The 22,911-nt window shown below is 40.9% G+C and overlaps 2 protein-coding genes across 2 annotated transcripts; one reads left to right on the forward strand and one right to left on the reverse strand.

The window, feature by feature from the left end:
- Positions 1-417: 417 nt before the first annotated feature.
- On the reverse strand, positions 418-15,408 carry LOC148008945 (uncharacterized). The gene is made up of 5 exons (XM_087673869.1): positions 12,714-15,408; positions 12,377-12,527; positions 11,220-11,294; positions 11,013-11,138; positions 418-3,000 (listed from the first exon to the last, which is right to left on the reverse strand). The coding sequence occupies exons 1-5, from the start codon at positions 15,077-15,079 to the stop codon at positions 1,210-1,212; spliced, it is 4,509 nt and encodes a 1,502-aa protein (XP_087529995.1). The 5' UTR covers positions 15,080-15,408; the 3' UTR covers positions 418-1,209.
- On the forward strand, positions 7,148-8,611 carry LOC148008946 (uncharacterized). The gene is made up of 2 exons (XM_087673864.1): positions 7,148-7,216; positions 7,504-8,611. Exon 2 carries the CDS (start codon positions 7,514-7,516, stop codon positions 8,588-8,590), a length of 1,077 nt encoding a protein of 358 aa, XP_087529990.1. The 5' UTR covers positions 7,148-7,216; positions 7,504-7,513; the 3' UTR covers positions 8,591-8,611.
- Positions 15,409-22,911: the final 7,503 nt, after the last annotated feature.

Consider the following 22,911-nt stretch of genomic DNA (forward strand, 5'->3'; position numbering starts at 1 on the left):
CTCACAGACCTGTGACCACTCATCAATGTATGTGGGAATAACCTTGAAATGCTGTAAGTTCCAAACACAAGTGCTCAATCAGGTCACATAGGTGGAAGTGCGCACTTTGCTGTGTGACCACATATTGGCATTGTTGTATCTCAGCATGTTTTGATTCTAATAAAAGCAATTTCAATCAATTGATAAGTATGACTTTTCCAGAAAGGAAACAAGTTATTTTAGCTGACTTGGGACAATAAGACAAGTGTGCATCAGTGAGCAGTTTGCTTAATTATCTTGAAAAACCATCGTATGGAGCAAACACGACCATTGTTATTGAGCCATCCTAGAAAATGTTCTCTTTTGACATTTTCTGGAGCACCCAAATCGATCCAGCATTATTTAGCATGCCCAAAAAGGCAAACAAGAAAATTCAATAATTTAACTGCAGAAAGAAGCCCAGTAAAATTTGGTATAAAGGTAGGATCTTGGTATGAGCATAGAACTGGTCTTATCATATTAAAAATGTGGTTAAATTTCGATTGGTGGGACTTGTGGGCATTTTATTGATTTCCATCATATCTGATAATATACTACAAGGTTGTGGCCCTCCCATTGACAAGTAACTAGCAGCTGATATCATAAACTCAGCACAGGAGTAAGCAAGTTTATTCTTGCTCTTCAGGCATCGAATGTGAAACACTCTGCACACGGTATATGTTTTGAAACCTTGCCTTTTTTGGGGACCATCAGGATTAAGCGAGTTTATTACTGCTCGTCTGGTGTGGCAAATGAAACAATCTGTACACTATATAGTTGGGCATCATCTCTAGTTTAAAAATTCTGGTGGTAATCTCTTCGAATTCCACTCCACTTCGCACTTCATATTTGCAAAACCATGGCTCCTTACCATCCTTCTCAATCAAATTAACTTTTGCTTAGGAAAAGCAGCTGCAACCAAAGATAAACAGCTTAAATATCATGGCTTCCACCACTGACAGCAGTTTAAGGTCCCTAAAGCCTCAAGTGCTCTGTCATTTAAGCATAGGCATCATACTACCACTTCAAGTATACCCCACAAACGTAAGGAGCATGATAGGCCAGAAAGTCATAATGGGCGTGAGAAGAAACCAGGGCCAGAGAGTCTGTGCAAGAAAATATAGAAGCCGGGTAGTCTGAATGGGCATAAACATGCCCTTCCACAGTCATATTGCACACAAAAGCAGCTGTCTAAATGTGAGGAAGGCTCATATCATCAATCAGCTTGAAGGTAATTTTGTTGGGTAGTATACCTTTTGATTGCATCTCATCAAAAAGTTGCAAAGCTTGCTGATCATGTCCGTTTAGAACACAAGCTAGGATCTTTGTATTCCAAGAGCGAATCTCATGCTCAAACTTCCTGTCAAACACAGCCCTTGCATCATCTAACCTTCCACATCTGCCATACATGTTGATGAGTGCAACTTCAAGTATGAAGTCCAGCTCAGTGCCAGTGCTAACAATGTCAGCATGGAACTGTCGGCCAGTTACAAGGTCAGTCTGACGTGCACAGACATCAAGAAGTGTGGAAAACGTGAATTTGTTTGGACTGATAGACTCTGACTGCATCTGCTGAAACAAGTCCAGGGCCTCCATATTTCGACCAACAGCTTTGTATCCTGCAATAATGGTACTCCAAGTTACCTCATCCCGATTTTGCATCTTGCAGAAAATGGTCATGGCCTCCTCTATACTGTTGCACTTGCTGTACATATTAATCAGTGCATTGTCTACCATAATGTCCGAATCCAATCCGACGGAAACAATGGAGGCATGGAACTCCCGACCCTTGAAAAGCTGTGCAAGGTTGGCACACACATCGAGCATGCCCAAAAATGTTGGCCTTGTGGGCTGTATGCCTGTCTGCTTTATCCAGCCAAACACACTAAAAGCTTTTAAACTGCAGTTATTCTCAATGCATGCCTCAATCATGGCATTACAACAGACAATATCCAATTCCATTATCTGCTGGAAAATGATTGTTACTGTCTCAAGATCACCACACCTGCTGTACATGTACATGAGGCTAGTGCCAACAATGACATTTGTCGAATATCCACTGCCGATCACAGAGCAATGTATAAGTATACCTTCAATCAGAGCAGCAAGGTCAGCACAGGCATCAATAGCTGAAACAAAAGTTATTTTGTCAGGGCTCAAATTCTCATCCAGCATGTCGTTATAGTGCTCTAGAGCTTCATTGCCATGTCCATGTTGCGAGAATGCTGCAATGATAGCATTCCAAGATGCCACATTCCTCTTCGGCATCTTCTCAAACACAACCTTGGCCACATCCACCCTCCCATTCTTGGCACACGCATTGATAAATATATTCCACGAGTACACATTCTGTGTAGGAATTTTATGGAAGACAGCTTGTGCAGCCTCAAACCTCCAACAGCTTCCATACAAGAGGGTAAGGAAGTTGCCCAAGTATGTATCCGACCCGTAACCACGACTGATGATGTGGGCATGCACCTGTTCACCAGCAACCCGATCGGTTGCATCCCCACAGTCCCGCAAGCAGCAAGCCAGACTTGCCACATCCATATCTGCGTCTAGTCTTCGACACACCGAAAGTTTGTCATCCGAGTCCGCAACAGGGGCTTCTGTGGTGGGTGTTTCCTGAAGAACCCATGATCTCATGTCTTTCATTTTGATTGAGGGCATCAAAGGGCTGTATGGGACAGCTTCGTCACCTGTGGGGAGGTTAAAAGACCCAATTTTGGTGGCAAGATGAAGGTGCGGGACAAGGAAAGTTCGCCCTTCTGGCTGACTCTTGGTTGAAGCACCATAACAGAACTGGGGTACGAAGTGAAGGGCATCCATGGCTGTACACAGGAATGCGTCTCTTTGACCGCTCAATCGGGATGACACAGGTGAATTATTCAGCTGATGTGATGCATCCTCACTGTCTGCGGCAAGAATTGGACCTCTTTTGCACACCTGCTCCCTGATTTTGGAGCTGTACCCAACAGTGTAATTTCAATCCTGTATGCACAGAGAGTTTCAAACGGAGTAGCCATAGCCATTCTTCTGGCGGGGTATTCTAATAGCAGTTGAGGGCAAAACTCCATACTTGTGAGAAGTTGTGACTCCTTACCAGGCCACGGATCACAAAAGAATCCGCGGCTGGTGTCTTAGATTTTAAGTTACACAAATTTAAAGCATTTTAGCTTTTCAAAATAGCTAAACTTTCTTTTTCAAATTTTCTTTTTCCTTTATAATGCTCTCGTTCAAATAATGAAAAAAAGGCTGGTTCACACGACGGGGGCAAAAGACGATGGTCGGGTTGTGCATTTCCAAGTGGATGTGACGCAAAATCCCCACTACATGTCTCATGTTCACACACGATAGGCAGAAGAGGCCTTTCTCTATGTTCCCCCACCCTCATTTTCACACAATGGTGACAAAAGATTCAATATGTGAGATTTTCATTTGACGAAAGTGTGCTATTAGTGAAGAATTGGATAGCAAGCTTAAGTCACATGAGAACTTTCAAACCACAAAGATATGTAATGGATTGTACTCCTATCATTCATGAGTAAGGAAGAGAGGATACATCAACTAACAAGAATCATAGTAGAAAAACATATGGCATAATATACTTTCTTATAGGCAGAAGATGATGGTGCCTATATATTCGAAATGTTTTTACCAACTTGCACATTCTCTATACATTGATCGTCGATGAGTTTTGAAACCAATGTCATTTGGCATAACTCCTCCATCACCATCTTTGTCACCTCTTTGTGCTCACTCAATTGCATCTTCTACATGGATAGGTTGAACTTTTGGTTCTCTTCCATAGAGCTCCCAAGTTGAAGACTTACCTCAATCTCACAAACCCATTCCATGTCAACAAGTCCCATATCCAAAGATATTCAAAACTTGCATAGTGACTCTTTAATTCATTGCATTCTTTAAAAATAATTTTCATCCAATGTAGTAAATGTAACATTACAAGAGGCAATGATGCCATAGCGACAAATAATAGCAAGGCTTTTTTTTGGCATCGCTAGGGCCATCGATATTAGCATTTGTATTGCCATCACTATAACAACAGTAATACCAACACTATTTTTTATGTGCATTTCAATGCACATTCTAATGTGCATAACAAGGGAAATAGCAACGCCTCACTATGGAGGAAAAGAAGCACCAAGCATAGAGCATGACATTTTTATCATTGTAAACAAGCATGAAGAAAGAAAGAAAGAGGGATTGAGCATGAATGTAAGCAAGAAGGTTGAGAGAGAGAGAGAGAGAGAGAGAGAGAGAGAGATCTGTAAAGAAGGAGGAGAGGTCCACGAAGGAGAAGCAGAAGAAAAGGAAGAGGAAGGCCGCAAAGGAGAAGAAGAAGAAGAAGAAGACAATGAATGAGTGCTTCTTCGAGCTCTCTCTCTCTCTTCTTTCTTTGTTTTTCTTTATGCATTGAACTTAAGAGAGAGAGAGAGAATGAGAAAGAGAGAGAGGAAGGAGATGGACATGAAGAGAGAGAGGATTATGAATTTATTTTCTTCTTTCTTTGTTTTATTTGTGCATTGTGCTTGTGAGAGAGAGGGAGGGAAAGAGAAGAGGGAAAGAAGATGGAGATGGAGAGAGAAATAGAGAGAGAGGGGGAGATAGAGAGAGAAAGGGGGGAGAAATAGAGAGAGAGAGATAGAATTATTAAATTATTGAACATTAAAATGTGGACAAGGGAGAGAGAATAGAAGGTGAAGGAGAGAGAAAGAGAGATGGAAGAAACCAAGAGAGGGGAAATGAGTTAGAGATGGAGTGAGAAAATTATTAAATTTTTCTTAATCAGAAATAAATTTTCTTAATTAGAAAAGGAGAGAGAGAAGGGAAAGGAGATTGATATGAGGGGACAAATTCAAAGAGAGAGAAATAGAGGGAGAGAAAGAAACTAAAGGACGAAGGGAGAAAAAAACTAAAATAAGTTTTGGAAAAAAGAGAGGGAGAGTAGAGATGGAGAGAGAGAGAGTTGCTTGCTTTCAACTTTTGAGAATGCAAGAGGAGGAGTTGACTACTCATGCACAAGCTTCCGAGGGTGGAAGTGTGAAGCTAGGGAGTTGTCGACCAACAAGATTCATAATAGGCTGAAATTGGACTTAGATTAGAGATTTTGGTTTTCTTATAGTCCAAAAAATAAAAATACCAAGAATGGAAACATTTGCTTACCTATGAGTAAAAACACCCACTTGGCTATCATTAAATTCTACCGTTTTTGCTAAAAATCTATTGGATTTGCTAAATTCTATTTGGTTAAGGATAGGTTATATGGTCATTTAAATAATATATTACTTGTAGTATGGCAAAAATGACCAACAATGATGCCCATGAGAGGCATATCTCAATTAGTGTATCCCATGTCCTTGCACTTAGTGCAAGCTTGCAATTCGTCGAAAATAACATTTGTTTATAGACCATGTGTGTTATGAGCATGCAAGTGCTCTTCAAAAGCGAGGAGATTGCTCTCACGACTTACAAGAGAAGAACTTAAAAGAGAAATTGAGCTAGAACTTGATTGCGAGGTAACTTGATTACAAAAGAGCTTGATTACAGGAGAATGCTTACAAGAGTGTGGCTTGATTACAAGACCAAACTAGAACAAGACAAGAACTCGAAGAGGATTTACCTCGTAGAAGCCTCACAACTGGTGTTGGCAAGATTGAAGGGGCTTGTAACCCATTATCCCTATTTATACTATAGCCTAAGGTGGTCAAGGGGAACACATGTCATTACAAGAGGATGCCATATAGCATGACATACACGTCAACACATGGCATGACATGCATGTTGACACATGGCATGTTGATATCAACTATGATGCTAGTGTCAAGAAAGTGGGAGAGAAGGAATGAGTCTCACTTGTAGCTTTCTTGCTTGCACAATGGGGGAATACACACACAGGTGGAGGCTGAAAACAGTTTTCCTCTTCTTAGTTGTGTAAGCCAAAAAGAACTCTAGTACAAAGAAATAGAAGAACCCTATATATGGGTCTCAAAACCAAACTCAACTAACTAAGGTGGCATACTAACTGAGCCACGAACTAGAGTAGATAAGGATAGCTGTCATCTAGCTATTATTCATGGGCGATGTACCAACTGCATCTCCAACTGACAAGTCGGTGACATAAATGCACCGACTCGGCAGACAAAGGGGCGTCCCAAACGAAGTTGACCAATCAAATTTCAGCATCGACAAGTGAACGTTCACACACATGGTGGAAGCCCAAAAAAAGTAGGGGCTCTTTTTGACACGTCACGGTCAAGTGTTCGCTCTTCTCTTCCGGCCTGGCCAGCATGGATATATCTCCTTCGCGCCATGTCTTGTCTTTGGCGCCTTCCATCTTGCCTATGAAGCAAAAGCTTCAAGACTTCCATTGCAGTTCTTGAGCTCTCTCTCTCTCCGCTATATATATGTGCTTCTTCGATCACATCATCAAACTCTCGAGCTTCAATCTACAGGTACTCTCTCTCTCTTTTTTTTTTTTTTTCCGTAAACGTCCTCTCTCTCTCTCTCTCTGTGGCATAGAGATGTCTGGTGAATCTCTCCCTCTCTCCCCAGTGGCATGTAATCTTCATTGAAAATCGTGTTTGTCTCTTTTCTTTTCGTAATAGTTGGGTGCATCTCTGACTCTCTCTCTCTCTCCCCGCTATATATACGTGCTGCTTCGATCGCAAAACTCTCGAGCTTCAATCTACAGGTACTCTCTCTCTCTGTGGCACAATGATGTCGGGTGCATCTCTCCCTCTCTCCCCATGTGTCGGGTGCATCTCTCCCTCTCTCCCCAATGGAAATCGTATTCGTCTCTTTTTTTTTCCCTAATAGTTGGGTGCATATCTCTCTCTCTCTCTCTCTCTCTCTCTCTCTCAATGTGTGCACAATTTGACCAGAATTTGCTTGATTTCTCTCTCTCTCAATTAGGTGCATTATCTATCTGAATCGGTGCACCTCTCTCTCTCCACTCCCAAAGAGGCATGCAGTCTGCATTGAACTAAAAAATTGGGTGTATCTGTGTCTCTCTATGCATTGGATCAATAAATCAAGTCTAGACATTGGATTTGTGTTGAAATTGGCCTAATTTTCGTTTTTTGCTATCATGCGAGCTTTTATCAGGTCTCTATTACGTCGAATCACCTGCTCATCTCGCGTCACTTGGCATCATCCCTTAGCCAAAGGGATCACTCGGGTACGTTCAAAAGAAAAGAAATTTGTAAAAGTACTGCTTTTAGTACCGAGCCTTGGTTTGTAGACGGATATTAGAACTCAATTTTGTAGCAAAACATTATTTAATTTGCAGCATTCATTGGTGTACATCAGAACTCAATTTTCGTTTGTTGTAGCCTTCACACATGTGGTAGAAAGTGTGTGGAGCAGGATAAAATAAAAAAACAAAGTTAGGTACAATTTTGCTATTCTTTTCTCTATATATTTGTGAATGTCTGTCTGTAATCAAATGATTGTCTTATTTTGTAGGCTTGCAGCAATGGCTTTCCGCCAATATACGCAAGACTCTCAAGATGACATTGTCATGGAATCACAGCCACAAATCTCTTTGGATAGCCAAATCTCAAGTCCTTCAGGTTTGCTCCCAAACACATCGTATTATTTGCAGCATCTTCCACAAATGGGTATGCAATTCGGAATGCCTCCACATGGGTTTAGTGCTATGCTTAATGACAGCTCCTATTCTGAACACTTGCATTACACAACACCTCAAGCTACCAATATGCAAGGGGTTCAACCCTTCTCTACCCAAGGTCAGAATCTGGACCATCACGAGGCAAGTGTGCAATTACCTCAACGACCTCCAAACTCTCGAGGAACAAAGAAGCGTGTAGTGGCACCCAATAATGTGTCACTTACCCTTCCTCTCCCTAAGAAGAGCAAGACTAAGGGAAAGAAAGCCATGACCAATGACATAGACAATGAGGAGAATGGAGAAGAAAAAAAGAACAACTTTTGGAAGGATTTTTGGGTTGAGCAGCTAGTTCATGCTCGTGGTAGTATGAATGACCAGTTCAACAAGCCTCAAAAACAAGGTGTTGATCTTTGGGGAAAAATTGCCACACAGTTGGCTTCCATGTATTCTGATTTCGATAAGGACAGTGAGTCTTGCAGGAAGAAGTGGACCCGTGTGTATCAACAATACAAGCAAGATAAAGCACATAACACAATCTCGGGCAATGATAGGAAGATAACATGTAAGTGGTATGATGTAGTGGATGAGTACATGCATGGCCGAGCTCATGTCACATGCATCAGCCATGCTTCTTCCACCCAAGAAAACTTGAATGTAGAGGGAGAAGCATCCCCAGGGAATGTTGAAGGTAGTACATCTATAGAAAATGCACAAAAGATATTGGGATCTAATCGCACACGTCGCAAGCCTGCCGTTGATGACTATCTATCTGGAATGGTTAACACTGGACGAGAGCTGATCTCACAACTAACAGATTCATCTGAGCGACGAGATGCAATAGAATCCCGCAAACTTGATATATTTCAAGCCATGCATGGTAGCATGGTGGCATTTCTAGAGCTAGCTAAGAAGCCTACTTAGTGTAGTAATGTTGAGTTGTAATGGGAGTTTGAAGATTAATTTTAATCTCATGTTGGTGTTCCAATCTCAACACTGTAAAATGTCTCTATATGTGTCTTCAAAAATGCATATGTTGGTTTCAAAAGTATACTAACTTAAAATGTGTTTCAAATTTGTCTTTTAGGATTAGCATATGTGTATCTTCAAATTTGTCTTTTAGGATTAGCAAGTTTTGATTAGATTTTGTATATGCAGAGTCTATGGCATGTAGTAGAGAGATGGCTTTGTATTGTGCTTGGGTGATATCTGTTATGATGCTAGCCATGCTAGATTGTATATCGGAGGAAGTTGATGATATTGCAAAGGCATGGCTTTATGAGGCAAAAGTTGTTGCCAAGATGATGAAGGCAAAGACCCTAAATCATTGTCGAGGTCACCTTACTCGACGATGTTGGGCTTATCCACGCGCCCAAAATTTTTATCAAGCCACTTTAATGGGATCATACACAGCCCAAATGTTCAAGAAACGCCTTCGTGTTAGCAGGGATACATTCCACTATCTTTGTAACAAGTTGTCTGCTGTGTTTGGGAGGCAAAACACTCGCATGAGACAAGCCATACCACTTCAAACCCGTATTTGCATAGCTTTGCATAGGTTGGCAAGTGGAACTCCGCTCGAAGTTCTTGCAGATCTCTATGGATGTGGGAAAGGTACAGCATGTCACATAGTGCTACAATTTTGTGCAGCATTGGTAGCATCAGGATTGAAGGATACATATATACGTTGGCCAACACCGTTTCGAATGCAAAAGCTTTCCGAACAATTTGAAGCTATCAGAGGCATTCCCTTTGTGATTGGTGCCATTGATGGAACACATATCCCCATCATAGCACCTAAGGACAATGCAGCAGACTACTATAACAGAAAAGGTTTTCACTCTATTTTGTTACAATTGACAGTTGCACCTGATTGCACTGCTTGGGACTATGATGTAGGTTGGTGCGGGTCCATACATGACTCTGTGAACTTTGGCAACAGTGCACTTGGGATCCGATGCAACAAAGGTGACCTTGGCAAGTATTGCTTAGTAGGTGATTGTGCATACACAGCAAAACCATACATGCTAGTTCCTTTTAAAGGAAGCAAGGAAGGCTTGTCTAAGATGAAGTATTATTGGAATTTCATCCAGTCCAGTACACGGATGGCCGTTGAGAGGGCTTTTGGAATGCTGAAGGCAAGGTTTCGGATTCTCCTAAAACGCATAGACATGGATCTGCTTAATGTTCCTGACATTGTCACTGCATGTCTTGTGTTGCATAATATTTGCATACTACATGGTGACACCTTTGACATGGATTGGGTAAGGGATGCTGAAACAACCCTCAGGCAATCAGTAAACCTTGAGGTAGGGACCACAAGGACATCAACATCCACCTTATTTGAAGTTCGTGCAGTTCTACCAATGTCAGAAGCGGAGGTGGTCAATCGAGCACAAATTGAAGCGGATGATGTAGAGACCAACAATATGGGTAGAGGTACTGAACGCAGGGACAATTTGGCTCGAGTAATGTATAAGGAGCATTGTCGTAGAAACATCCAAATGGTTTTTGGTGATAGTGAAGATGAGCATCTAGGTGAAGACGAGTAATCTACAATATAAATCTACAGATTCAGATTCAACTTTGTACAAATCTGCTTAGCAATTTTTAAAAATATTCTCTGAAATTTATAATACTCTGTTACATGTTCATTTCTGTTCTTTTCTGTGTACTCTGTTATTCTGATCAAAATTAATGGTATATCAGTAGCAAATTTTGCAGTGTAGTAATGTCTTCCTTCTATTTTGAAGGGTATATAGTCCATAACACAATAACACTTTTGTTATATGGGACTCCTGCATTTGCTTGTGCTGCTATCAGCTTTGATGCTGTTTTAATTTGATAGCCAGAATATATGGTGATGTAGAATATATGGTGCTGTTTTAATTTGATAGCCACAATGATGCAGGAAATGCTTCTGCTATAGTTTTGAAGTCAAATATTTATGATGATGCTGGCATGTCTTGGTTTTAGATGACTTTAGTTTAGACGACTTTTAGTTTAGGGTGGTAGCTTTCTCTTAGCATTTTCATGGTTTTAGATGACTTTAAGTTTAGGGTGCTGCCATTCACTACAGGAATCCATGACAATTGGTAACAAGTCTACAATGTTAAATTCGTGGTGTGGCTGCCATGCCTCTCCTACCAAACTGATAAGGACACAAATTGGGGTTTGAATTTTCATTCTATTTATGGCATTCCTCATCTAGGCACAAAGGTCACCTCCAGTTTGAGGATAAGGACACTGGAGAATCTCTTTGGAACTGGTGTATAGCGTACAAGAGGAGAAAGTTCTACAAGAACTGGTATATAGTCTAGCTGCCTGTTCGTGCCCTCTTTGGTACTGCATCAGGTACTGCTGCATCACCTGTTCTTGGATCCGACAATGCGACTTTCACATCAGAGTTTGCCTCAGTGCAACTTCTGAAGCCAACTTTATGTGGTAAATCAAAGCTTAAGCATAGCATTCTCTGTTCATGTGCATACGAGTCATTAAAAATTGCCATCTGAAAGTATGAAATTATTTATCAGAATAATGGATACTAACTTGCCTTGTTGGGAGCAACATCCCTAACTTCCCAAACATCAGGATGCTCAATATGTCCATTTAACGCCTTTTCTGCACGCTGTAAAACATGAAATGTTGACATTCACGCCTATATGCTGCCACTTAATTAGACTTTCCTTTACAACCTGTTAACTGCTTCCTGACTGCAGTTGCATTATGCAAAATTTTGTATGCTGATTCTGCTACTCAGAATGTTTTGTTGATTTGTTTCTAACAGGATTTCTCAATTCAAGTGTTTCTAACAGGATCTCTCCATGCACTTTAGAAGTCCTTAGTGGTATGACTCCGTTCCTGAACAATATTTGCTGTAATTTGCAGCTTTAATAGTTGAGGTACTTGGGCACTTGCTTTTGTCTGCAAATGCCTGCAAGTAGCCATTTTGGAAAGGCAATACCTTTCAGAAACATGGCTAAGAGCATGATGTTTGTCAGCAGGATATCATCTCAGAATTGCTTAATGAACTCTTCAAGAGAGTAAGAATTTATGCCACTCCAGCCGGGCCTTTGTTGAGACTCAATAGAGAAGTTTATTGAGGTATAACTCTGAGATAATGGGTAAAAAGCAAACATTTCTGTTAAATGTAAGAAACGAACCTTGATAACGTCCTTCACAGTTTCATGAACTCGCATGAAGCAGTAACAGTGAATTCAAGGTAACGTTCCCTTCCATGTTCTTATGGAGAAAAGACCTTGAAATACATTTGGAGCAAGGCATTTCAACTTATAAACCATCAATCATCCAATTATTTTACACAAAAAACGACAAACTATATGTGGAGAAATATAAGGAAGAATGCCCACAACCTATGTCTCACAAAAAGACAAATCTGGTCTATACATGATCTACACTACAATCAATATGAAAAACCAAAATTTGAGACCTGAACAATGCATGAGTTTAAGAAGCCTGTAAAACATACAAATACTCTGCATTCTTCACTTTCTGTCCTCTCTAGCTGCCATTGAGGGGCCCTCTATCTGAATCTCTTTTTTTAAGAAAAGAAATTCGATCAATAGCACCTCGGAGGAAACCCCCTTCAGGCAAAGTACAAAGCACAAGGAACTCTGCAAAGAGTGGCTAAGTACATCACAAAAAGAATGGTTGTGTGAACAACCAATCTGGTGGGCTTTAATGCCAAACCATCTGAGGTGCAATATGGAAAAACATGCCCAAGTCCCAAGTCTGCAAGAGGGCCTTGCTCCTCATCCTCTCACAGTCACCTTGTTTCCTCTCCCATCTCCAGCCATAGTAGCCAGAAGTTTTGGAAACAGCAAGATCGGAAACGAGTTTCCTACAGTATTAATTTTAAGGAAACATCTAAAAATTTGTACAATATGAACATATAAACAATGCCAAATCTTCCAGAATATAGGTCATTTTAAAATCACATTACAATTCATTACTATTAACATCATCAAAACAATGGCAGTTGATACAATGTTTAAAAGGAACCTCATATCAAATATCAATCTAGAGCAAGGACATGTCACACATTCTAAAAGTGGCAAATATGAATAAAAGTGGCAGAAGTGTCAAATGAGTCTGAAGCTTGCCTCGTGAACCTTGCCAAATGTTCAATACATAAATGGAAACTATTAAAAGTAAATCATCAATCTCAATGAAGGCATGTCCTGGCTTCCTCCAGGCTTGTGTCTGTTTACGAAGCTGTTTTAATTTGTCCACTTCTTTCCACATGCCAGCATCAGCATAAATATTTGACATCAAAACTATAGCAGAAGCATTTCCTGCATCTCGTAAGCTGATAGCATCAAAGCAGCGTCTTCCTACTTCTACATTACCATATATTTTGCAGCTACCTAGCAAAGATCTCCAGCCTACCATATTCTCCTGGAATCTCATGCTTTGAAGCAGTTTTTCAGCTTCATGCAAGCGACCTGAACAACCAAGAAGGTCAATCATGCAATTATAATGCTCAAGGTTTGGCCTGAACCCAAACTCATTTTCCATTGAACAGAAGCACTGATAAGCTTCCTCAATCAAACCCAAATGGCTACACACAGAAAGTAGGGAGACAAGGACAACACTGTCTGGGTTCAAGCCTTCTTGTCTCATCTGCTTAAAGTACCGCAGCGCTAAAATGTAATTCTTATGAAACGAATATCCTGCAATCATTGCACTGCATGTGACAACATCATGCTTGAACAATGTTTCAAACACTCCATGAGCATCCTCCAAGCTTCCACATTCAGCATAAAGATTTATAAGGGCACTTCCAATCACTTGGTCAGTATGCAAGCCACTCTCAACAACACATGTGTGAATAAGCTTGCCCTGATGCAGAGCACCTGAGAGACAGCAAGCCTTTAAGATGCTAGCACACGTAACAGCATTAGGTGTCACTCTAGACTGCTGCATCTGCTCAAAAAGTGTCAAAGCCTCCTGGCCATTGAATCCATATTGCACATATCCATATTGATCAAATGCTCTTCTTGCTTCAATGAGACTCTCACACTTAGCAAGCATGTCAATAAGGGCATTCCCAATAAGAAGATCAAACCTGCAGTGGCTGCAAAGGATGCCAACATGCATCATTCTGCCCTGATATAGACAACATGCCTTGAGTACACCAGCAACAGTAATGTTGTCTAAACCCATTCCCTCCTGTTTCATGTCTTGGAAAAGCTGAAGTGCCTCTTGGCTATACCCATGTTGAGCATATGCAGCAATCATTACAGTCCATGTCACTGCATCCCGCCTCAGCAACCGGCCAAATAAACTGCCCGCATCTTTGAGAGACTTAGACTTTGTGTACATGTCTAATAGAGAGTTTGCAATTACAACATCAGACTCAAGAATAGTTTCAATAATGTAGGCATGAATCAGCCTACCAACATCTAGAGCTGCTAAACTGGCAACATCTTTCAAAGTGCAAATGCATGTCACTTTGTCTGGTGTTCTTCCTTCTTGGTGCATCCGTTGAAAAAGTTGAATGCACTCTACAGAAAGCCCTTGCTGAACATAACCTGCGATAACTGCATTCCATGTTACAACACTTCTCACTGGCAACTTTCCAAACAAATATTCAGTGTCCTTGAGTTCTCCACATTTTGTATACATATCAATGAGACTGTTGTTCAGGGAAAGATCTGACTCTAATGCAGCTTCAAGAATGTAAGCATTTAGTTGTCTTCCCGTATCTGAGGCTGATGTCCTAGAACATGCCTTGAGAATGCTAAAGAGGGTGACATTATCAGCCTTCAAATCCTCCTTTTGCATTGTGCCCAAAAGAACTAGAACCTCATGGAGATACCCCACATTTGCATATCCAGCAATCATGGCATTCCATGTCACTATGTCGCGAATCTGATGGTTATTGAACAAGGTGTGGGCATCCTCAAGATTCCCACACTTAGCGTACATGTCAATAAGGGTACTCCTGACATAGATGTCAGACTCGAGACAGTTATTAACAATGTCAGTGTGGATGAGTTTACCAGAAGTAAGGAGCCTTGCCTTGGCACATGCTTTGAGGGCAGCGACAAAGAGATAGTCGTCCGGCACGACATTGAACTGCTGCATTTGAGAATAGAGCTTGACGGCCTCGTGGTTGTGGTCCGAGTTAGTGTGGGCAGAGATAACAGCATGCCAGACAAATGTGTTCGCTTTGGGGGCTTTGGTGAAGACCTCACTAGCCTCAGGTAATCTTCCGCATGCGGCAAACATTCGGATGAGGCGGCTTGCCAGAGAATCAGAGAGCGCGACATCGTTTGTACAGATCGACCAATAGATTCGCCTACCTTTGTAGAGGTCTTTTGATTTGGCACAGGCCTGCAGAAGGCGGCAGCACGCATCGACTGAAGTGTAGGAACCATTCTTATTCATAAGCCGGGACGATTCATTGCCATGGCACAGGAAACCTGTCGAAGCTCAAGCCAGCTAACATGTGAGAAGGATTCATAGTCGTAGGCTGCACATGTGCCGAATTGTGATGCGAGAGTACTCAGAGATCAGAGATCACGAAGCCGATTACAGGTTTATGCAGATTTTGCTCCACTGAACGGAGCGAAACGCTCCACTGAACGGAGTGGTGGACAAGGAAACGAGCGTTTCGCTCCGTTCAGTGGAGCAAAATGCTCGTTTCGCTCCTTTCCTTGTCCACCACTCATGTGAATGAGAGGGCGGACAACTCTTTGGAAATCCTTGTGGCTGGGTGGAAAAGGGGATTTTTCACCCTTTTGTCCACCGGGCAAGTGTGAACCGGGCCTTAGATTTTAAGTTACACAAATTTAAAGCATTTTAGCTTTTCAAAATAGCTAAACTTTCTTTTTCAAATTTTCTTTTTCCTTTATAATGCTCTCGTTCAAATAATGAAAAAAAGGCTGGTTCACACGACGGGGGCAAAAGACGATGGTCGGGTTGTGCATTTCCAAGTGGATGTGACGCAAAATCCCCACTACATGTCTCATGTTCACACACGATAGGCAGAAGAGGCCTTTCTCTATGTTCCCCCACCCTCATTTTCACACAATGGTGACAAAAGATTCAATATGTGAGATTTTCATTTGACGAAAGTGTGCTATTAGTGAAGAATTGGATAGCAAGCTTAAGTCACATGAGAACTTTCAAACCACAAAGATATGTAATGGATTGTACTCCTATCATTCATGAGTAAGGAAGAGAGGATACATCAACTAACAAGAATCATAGTAGAAAAACATATGGCATAATATACTTTCTTATAGGCAGAAGATGATGGTGCCTATATATTCGAAATGTTTTTACCAACTTGCACATTCTCTATACATTGATCGTCGATGAGTTTTGAAACCAATGTCATTTGGCATAACTCCTCCATCACCATCTTTGTCACCTCTTTGTGCTCACTCAATTGCATCTTCTACATGGATAGGTTGAACTTTTGGTTCTCTTCCATAGAGCTCCCAAGTTGAAGACTTACCTCAATCTCACAAACCCATTCCATGTCAACAAGTCCCATATCCAAAGATATTCAAAACTTGCATAGTGACTCTTTAATTCATTGCATTCTTTAAAAATAATTTTCATCCAATGTAGTAAATGTAACATTACAAGAGGCAATGATGCCATAGCGACAAATAATAGCAAGGCTTTTTTTTGGCATCGCTAGGGCCATCGATATTAGCATTTGTATTGCCATCACTATAACAACAGTAATACCAACACTATTTTTTATGTGCATTTCAATGCACATTCTAATGTGCATAACAAGGGAAATAGCAACGCCTCACTATGGAGGAAAAGAAGCACCAAGCATAGAGCATGACATTTTTATCATTGTAAACAAGCATGAAGAAAGAAAGAAAGAGGGATTGAGCATGAATGTAAGCAAGAAGGTTGAGAGAGAGAGAGAGAGAGAGAGAGAGAGAGATCTGTAAAGAAGGAGGAGAGGTCCACGAAGGAGAAGCAGAAGAAAAGGAAGAGGAAGGCCGCAAAGGAGAAGAAGAAGAAGAAGAAGACAATGAATGAGTGCTTCTTCGAGCTCTCTCTCTCTCTTCTTTCTTTGTTTTTCTTTATGCATTGAACTTAAGAGAGAGAGAGAGAATGAGAAAGAGAGAGAGGAAGGAGATGGACATGAAGAGAGAGAGGATTATGAATTTATTTTCTTCTTTCTTTGTTTTATTTGTGCATTGTGCTTGTGAGAGAGAGGGAGGGAAAGAGAAGAGGGAAAGAAGATGGAGATGGAGAGAGAAATAGAGAGAGAGGGGGAGATAGAGAGAGAAAGGGGGGAGAAATAGAGAGAGAGAGATAGAATTATTAAATTATTGAACATTAAAATGTGGACAAGGGAGAGAGAATAGAAGGTGAAGGAGAGAGAAAGAGAGATGGAAGAAACCAAGAGAGGGGAAATGAGTTAGAGATGGAGTGAGAAAATTATTAAATTTTTCTTAATCAGAAATAAATTTTCTTAATTAGAAAAGGAGAGAGAGAAGGGAAAGGAGATTGATATGAGGGGACAAATTCAAAGAGAGAGAAATAGAGGGAGAGAAAGAAACTAAAGGACGAAGGGAGAAAAAAACTAAAATAAGTTTTGGAAAAAAAAAAGAGAGGGAGAGTAGAGATGGAGAGAGAGAGAGTTGCTTGCTTTCAACTTTTGAGAATGCAAGAGGAGGAGTTGACTACTCATGCACAAGCTTCCGAGGGTGGAAGTGTGAAGCTAGGGAGTTGTCGACCAACAAGATTCATAATAGGCTGAAATTGGACTTAGATTAGAGATTTTGGTTTTCTTATAGTCCAAAAAATAAAAATACCAAGAATGGAAACATTTGCTTACCTATGAGTAAAAACACCCACTTGGCTATCATTAAATTCTACCGTTTTTGCTAAAAATCTATTGGATTTGCTAAATTCTATTTGGTTAAGGATAGGTTATATGGTCATTTAAATAATATATTACTTGTAGTATGGCAAAAATGACCAACAATGATGCCCATGAGAGGCATATCTCAATTAGTGTATCCCATGTCCTTGCACTTAGTGCAAGCTTGCAATTCGTCGAAAATAACATTTGTTTATAGACCATGTGTGTTATGAGCATGCAAGTGCTCTTCAAAAGCGAGGAGATTGCTCTCACGACTTACAAGAGAAGAACTTAAAAGAGAAATTGAGCTAGAACTTGATTGCGAGGTAACTTGATTACAAAAGAGCTTGATTACAGGAGAATGCTTACAAGAGTGTGGCTTGATTACAAGACCAAACTAGAACAAGACAAGAACTCGAAGAGGATTTACCTCGTAGAAGCCTCACAACTGGTGTTGGCAAGATTGAAGGGGCTTGTAACCCATTATCCCTATTTATACTATAGCCTAAGGTGGTCAAGGGGAACACATGTCATTACAAGAGGATGCCATATAGCATGACATACACGTCAACACATGGCATGACATGCATGTTGACACATGGCATGTTGATATCAACTATGATGCTAGTGTCAAGAAAGTGGGAGAGAAGGAATGAGTCTCACTTGTAGCTTTCTTGCTTGCACAATGGGGGAATACACACACAGGTGGAGGCTGAAAACAGTTTTCCTCTTCTTAGTTGTGTAAGCCAAAAAGAACTCTAGTACAAAGAAATAGAAGAACCCTATATATGGGTCTCAAAACCAAACTCAACTAACTAAGGTGGCATACTAACTGAGCCACGAACTAGAGTAGATAAGGATAGCTGTCATCTAGCTATTATTCATGGGCGATGTACCAACTGCATCTCCAACTGACAAGTCGGTGACATAAATGCACAACGGTCACCCTGGCATATCACGAGTTGAGCTCGATATCTCAACACTCCCCCTCGAGCTCAATCCCAATTCCTGCACACCAAGCAGGTCTCTGAACTTGCGCAGCTTCTCTGTGCCCAATGCCTTCGTAAATATGTCAGCTACCTGATCCTCTGTGCTAACATAAACTAGATCAATAAGACCTAGTAAAACCCTCTCCCGCACATAGTGATAATGCACCTCAATGTGCTTTGTTCTAGCATGATAGACTGGGTTATTTGCCAAGTGTATACTACTCATATTGTCACAATAAATGACAACTGACCCATCTGTAGGCTGATGCATATCATAAAGTAGCTTATGCAACCAAGCTACCTTACATGCAGCCATTGCTGCACCCCTGCACTTAGCCTATGTGCTCGACAAGGCAACTGTAGGCTATTTCTTGCTGCTCCAAGTGACTGCAGCACTCCCAAAAGAGAACACATATCCACTGGTAGATCATCTATCAGAAATACTACCAGCCCAATCAGCATCAGTGTATCCATGCAACTGTATGTGAACCCCAGTCTCATAAAGTAGTCCATACTGCAATGTGGACTTCACATACCTGAGTATGCGTCTAGCCGCATCCAAATGCGGTTTCCTTGGAGCCTACATAAACTAACTTACCAATCCAACAACATAGCTCAAATCTGGCCTGGTAATAGTCATATAAACCAAACTTCCTACTATGCGTCTGTACATAGTAGGGTCTTTCAGAAGCTCACCTACATCTGCGCTCAGCTTCACATTCTGCTCCAAAGGAACTGAAATAGGCTTACAGCCTGTCATCCCATATTTGGACAACATGTCCAAACCATACTGCCTCTGCAAGAGCCGTATCCCACTTGGTGAACTAATAACCTCAATGTCCAAGAAATAACGCAGCTCTCCCAAATCCTTCATCTCAAACTTCTGCTTCAATAGCATTTTCACATGAAGGATATCTTCATCACTGTCACCCGTCCTAATCAAATCATCAACATAAATGACAAGTAGCATAATACCTTTCTCTGTTTTTCTCACATAAAGTGAGAAATCTGCCTTGGAAATCTAAAAGCCAATAGTGACAAGATACTGTCCTATCTTGTCAGACCATGCTCTAGGTGCTTGCTTCAAGCCATACAAGGCTTTCTTCAACCTGCAAACAAACTCAGGATAAACAGCATGCACATAACCTGGTGGCTGCTCCATATAGACCTCTTCTTGCAAATCACCATGCAAGAAGGCATTCTTTACATCCATCTTATGTAAAGACCATCCCTTTGATGCAGCCATAGCAATGACTGCTCTTACGGTTGCCATCCTTGCAACCGGACTGAATGTTTCTTCATAATCAATGCCATATGTTTGTGCATACCCCTTGACTACTAATCTTGCCTTGTATCTATTCACAGAACCATCTGCATTGTGTTTCACCTTATAAACCCACTTACAACCAATTGCATTCTTATCTTTAGGCAAAGATACCAATTCCCATGTAGCATTTGCTTCCAAGGTATCCATTTCTTCATCCATGGCTTTCTCCCATTTTTCTTTTCCCATGGCTTGCTCAAAAGAAGTGGGTTCTGGTTCCTGTATCACTTTGATCATATAGGCATAGTGAGTGGCTGTAAATCCATCATATTTCAGCCTATCCACAGGATACCTAGCTCTGGTAGACCTACGCAAAGTAGGTTCACTCCCAGGTGCTCTCAAAACATCCTTGGTCTTCTTTATTCCAAGTGTAACAATAGAAGGAATACCCAACTCATCATCAATGCTCTGTTCTGAGCCACTAGATTCACCATCCACATAAGAGTGACCTGCATTCACATCAAACATGGGCTGATCTACCTTCTCTTTTCCTTTTCGTGAAACCTGCATACCACTATTTGCATTGCTTTGAGGAGATTCTCCTGATCTCAATCTACCTGTCCATGGCGAAGAATATGAACCACTGCTAGAGGACACTCCAGGTCCACTAATATTTTGTGACTGCTGCTATGAATTCTGTGCAGCATTACCATTTTGTGCATCTACATCATCAATCACATTTACTGGTTTATACCAACTACTCATCTCATCAAAAACAACATCTCTGCTCACTGTAAACTTACGAGTAAAAGGGTTATAGCATCTATACCCTTTCTGCTATAGAGAGTAACCAATAAAGATGCACTTCTCAGCTTTTGGATCCAACTTGGATCTCAACTCATCTGGCACATGAACATAGGCAATGCAACCAAAAATTTTCAAATGAGAAATATCTGGTTTCCTACCAGTATACCTCTTCTCTAGAGTCATCCCATGTATTGTTGCAGTGGGAGTCCTGTTCATTATGTAAACTGCTGTAGCAACTGCCTCAACCCAGTAAAAATCTGGCACGTCTTTTTCATTGAGCATGGCACGAGATACCTCTCCAATATGCCTGTTTTATCTTTCTGCAATTCCATTTTGTTGTGGGGTATGACTACATGAATATTGCTGCTTTATGCCATGCTCCTGCAGGAACCTTGTAAACTCATTTGAGAGGTACTCTCCCCCTCCATCTGACCTTAGGCATTTTATTTGCAGGCCTGTTTCTTTTTCAACCATAGCTTTAAGAGTTTTAAAATGCCCTGACACTTCACTTTTTTTTTTCATAAAATACACCCAAACTTTTATGCTATAGTCATCAATAAAAGTTACAAAATAATGACAGCCTCCAATAGATGCAGCTTTAGTAGTCCAAACATCAGAGTGGATTGATTTCAATGGCTTCTTACTGTCTTGAACATGTCTAGGAAATGGTTTCCTTGCCTGTTTTCCAAATTGACAGGCTTCACATACCTTATGCATTTCTGCAACCTTGAATTTAGGCAATCCTGCAACAATATTTTGGGCTTGCATTGATGTACATTAACATGACCAATGTGTTTATGCCAGATATCAATATCTGCAACTACACCGATTCCATGTGCAAACATTGATGCACTCAATTCAGGCATGTCTGCTTCCAATGTAAACATTCTGTCCTTCTTCTTTCCTTTTGCTATCATGTGACCTTTATTTTTCATATCCTCAACAAAGCATCCATGAAAATTAAATCTGACCTGCAAGCCCTGCTCAACCATTTGACCAATAGAAACCAGGTTCTTGGTGATATTCGGGATATGAAATATATCCGACATGTATTTTTTTTTCCCATCCTGCATAGACAAATGAATTTTTTCAATCTGCACAATAGGATGTGCAGCATCATCACCAGTCTCCACAAATCCTAGTTTTTCCATTTTCCTTGCATCCTGCATCCATTCTGCATGACCTGTCATGTGGTTTGATGCACCTGAGTCAACATACTACACATCATTGCTTTCTTCTGCACTTGTCACAGAATTTTTCATGTGCTGCACCATAAACAAATGCTCATTTCTGTCATCACCCTGTCTACTAGAAGATGCATAATTCCCTTGTTGCAATTTTCCATTCATGATGTCATTCTACTTTTTATAGCAGTCTTTAGCCATATGACCCATTTTACCACAGTAGTAGCATTCAACATTGTTGTTTGCATTTTGGCCTCTTTGCCATCCACCACGACCTCTTTGGCTCCCCCTGCCTCTAGAGTTACCACGTCCTCCTCCATAGGATTGGTTTTCTTAAGTTTGGTGCATCTTCTGATTTCTACCATAGCCTCCAGATCGGCCTCCTCTACCTCTGCCTCTACCTCTTCCAACATTTGAGTAGAAGACAGTTTCTTTTGAAGTTCCTCTTGAAAAAGATGCACCACCATTTCTCTGCTCCTCAGAAATTAGAAGAGCAATCAACTCCTCAAAATCAGGAAATCTTTTACGGATGGAAATGGATGTTCGGAACTGTGCATAATCCTTTCCTAGACCATTCAAGGTCACAGAAACTAAATCATCATCTTCCATTGGCGACCCAATGGAAGCAAGTGCATCTGCAATCTTCTTCACCTTCATGTGGTAGTCATTGATGCTCATACTTTCTCTTTGCACATTGTGCAACTCTTGCTTGAGCTGCATTTTCCTCGCTTGCGTATTTGTGCTATACATTTTTGACAAAGTATCCCATGCCTCCTTTGGCGTACTTTCATCTTGAATATGCACAATCATAGAGTCTGAAATACTGATAGATAGCCAGTACATAACTTTTCTGGCTCTCTCATGCCATCCTTTAAATGCCTGCATTTGCTGTTGATTGGGAACATCAGGAAGAACTGGTTCTTCTTCATTTTCTGCAACGAATTCCCAATATCATTTTCCCATAACAAAATTCGTCATTCTAAACTTCCATGCTTGGAAGTTGTTCTTGTCAAGATTTTCAGTGACAATCTGTGAAAGAGAATCAGACGCCATTACAGAACACTGCAAAAAATTCTGTCACTGCAAAAAGCACAGCTTCGGCCTCACAAGGGCAAATTTGCAAAACTGACGAA

Source organism: Lygodium microphyllum, unplaced genomic scaffold (genome assembly GCF_053477565.2).
Source record: "Lygodium microphyllum isolate KBCC unplaced genomic scaffold, Lygodium_microphyllum_v1.1.10 scaffold_43, whole genome shotgun sequence".
Lineage (NCBI taxonomy): Eukaryota > Viridiplantae > Streptophyta > Polypodiopsida > Schizaeales > Lygodiaceae > Lygodium > Lygodium microphyllum.

What these genes read in the sequence shown, in the direction of transcription:
- LOC148008946 (XM_087673864.1), top strand. Translation starts at nt 7,514, where the DNA reads ATGGCTTTCCGCCAATATACGCAAGACTCTCAAGATGACATTGTCATG.
- LOC148008945 (XM_087673869.1), bottom strand. Translation starts at nt 15,079, where the DNA reads ATGAATAAGAATGGTTCCTACACTTCAGTCGATGCGTGCTGCCGCCTT. An exon ending in AGAATGTGTGACATGTCCTT is followed by an intron (nt 12,528 to 12,713) that starts GCTCTAGATTGA and finishes TTAATACTGTAG; the next exon opens with GAAACTCGTTTCCGATCTTG. An exon ending in TCCATATTGCACCTCAGATG is followed by an intron (nt 11,295 to 12,376) that starts GTTTGGCATTAA and finishes CATGTTTTACAG; the next exon opens with CGTGCAGAAAAGGCGTTAAA.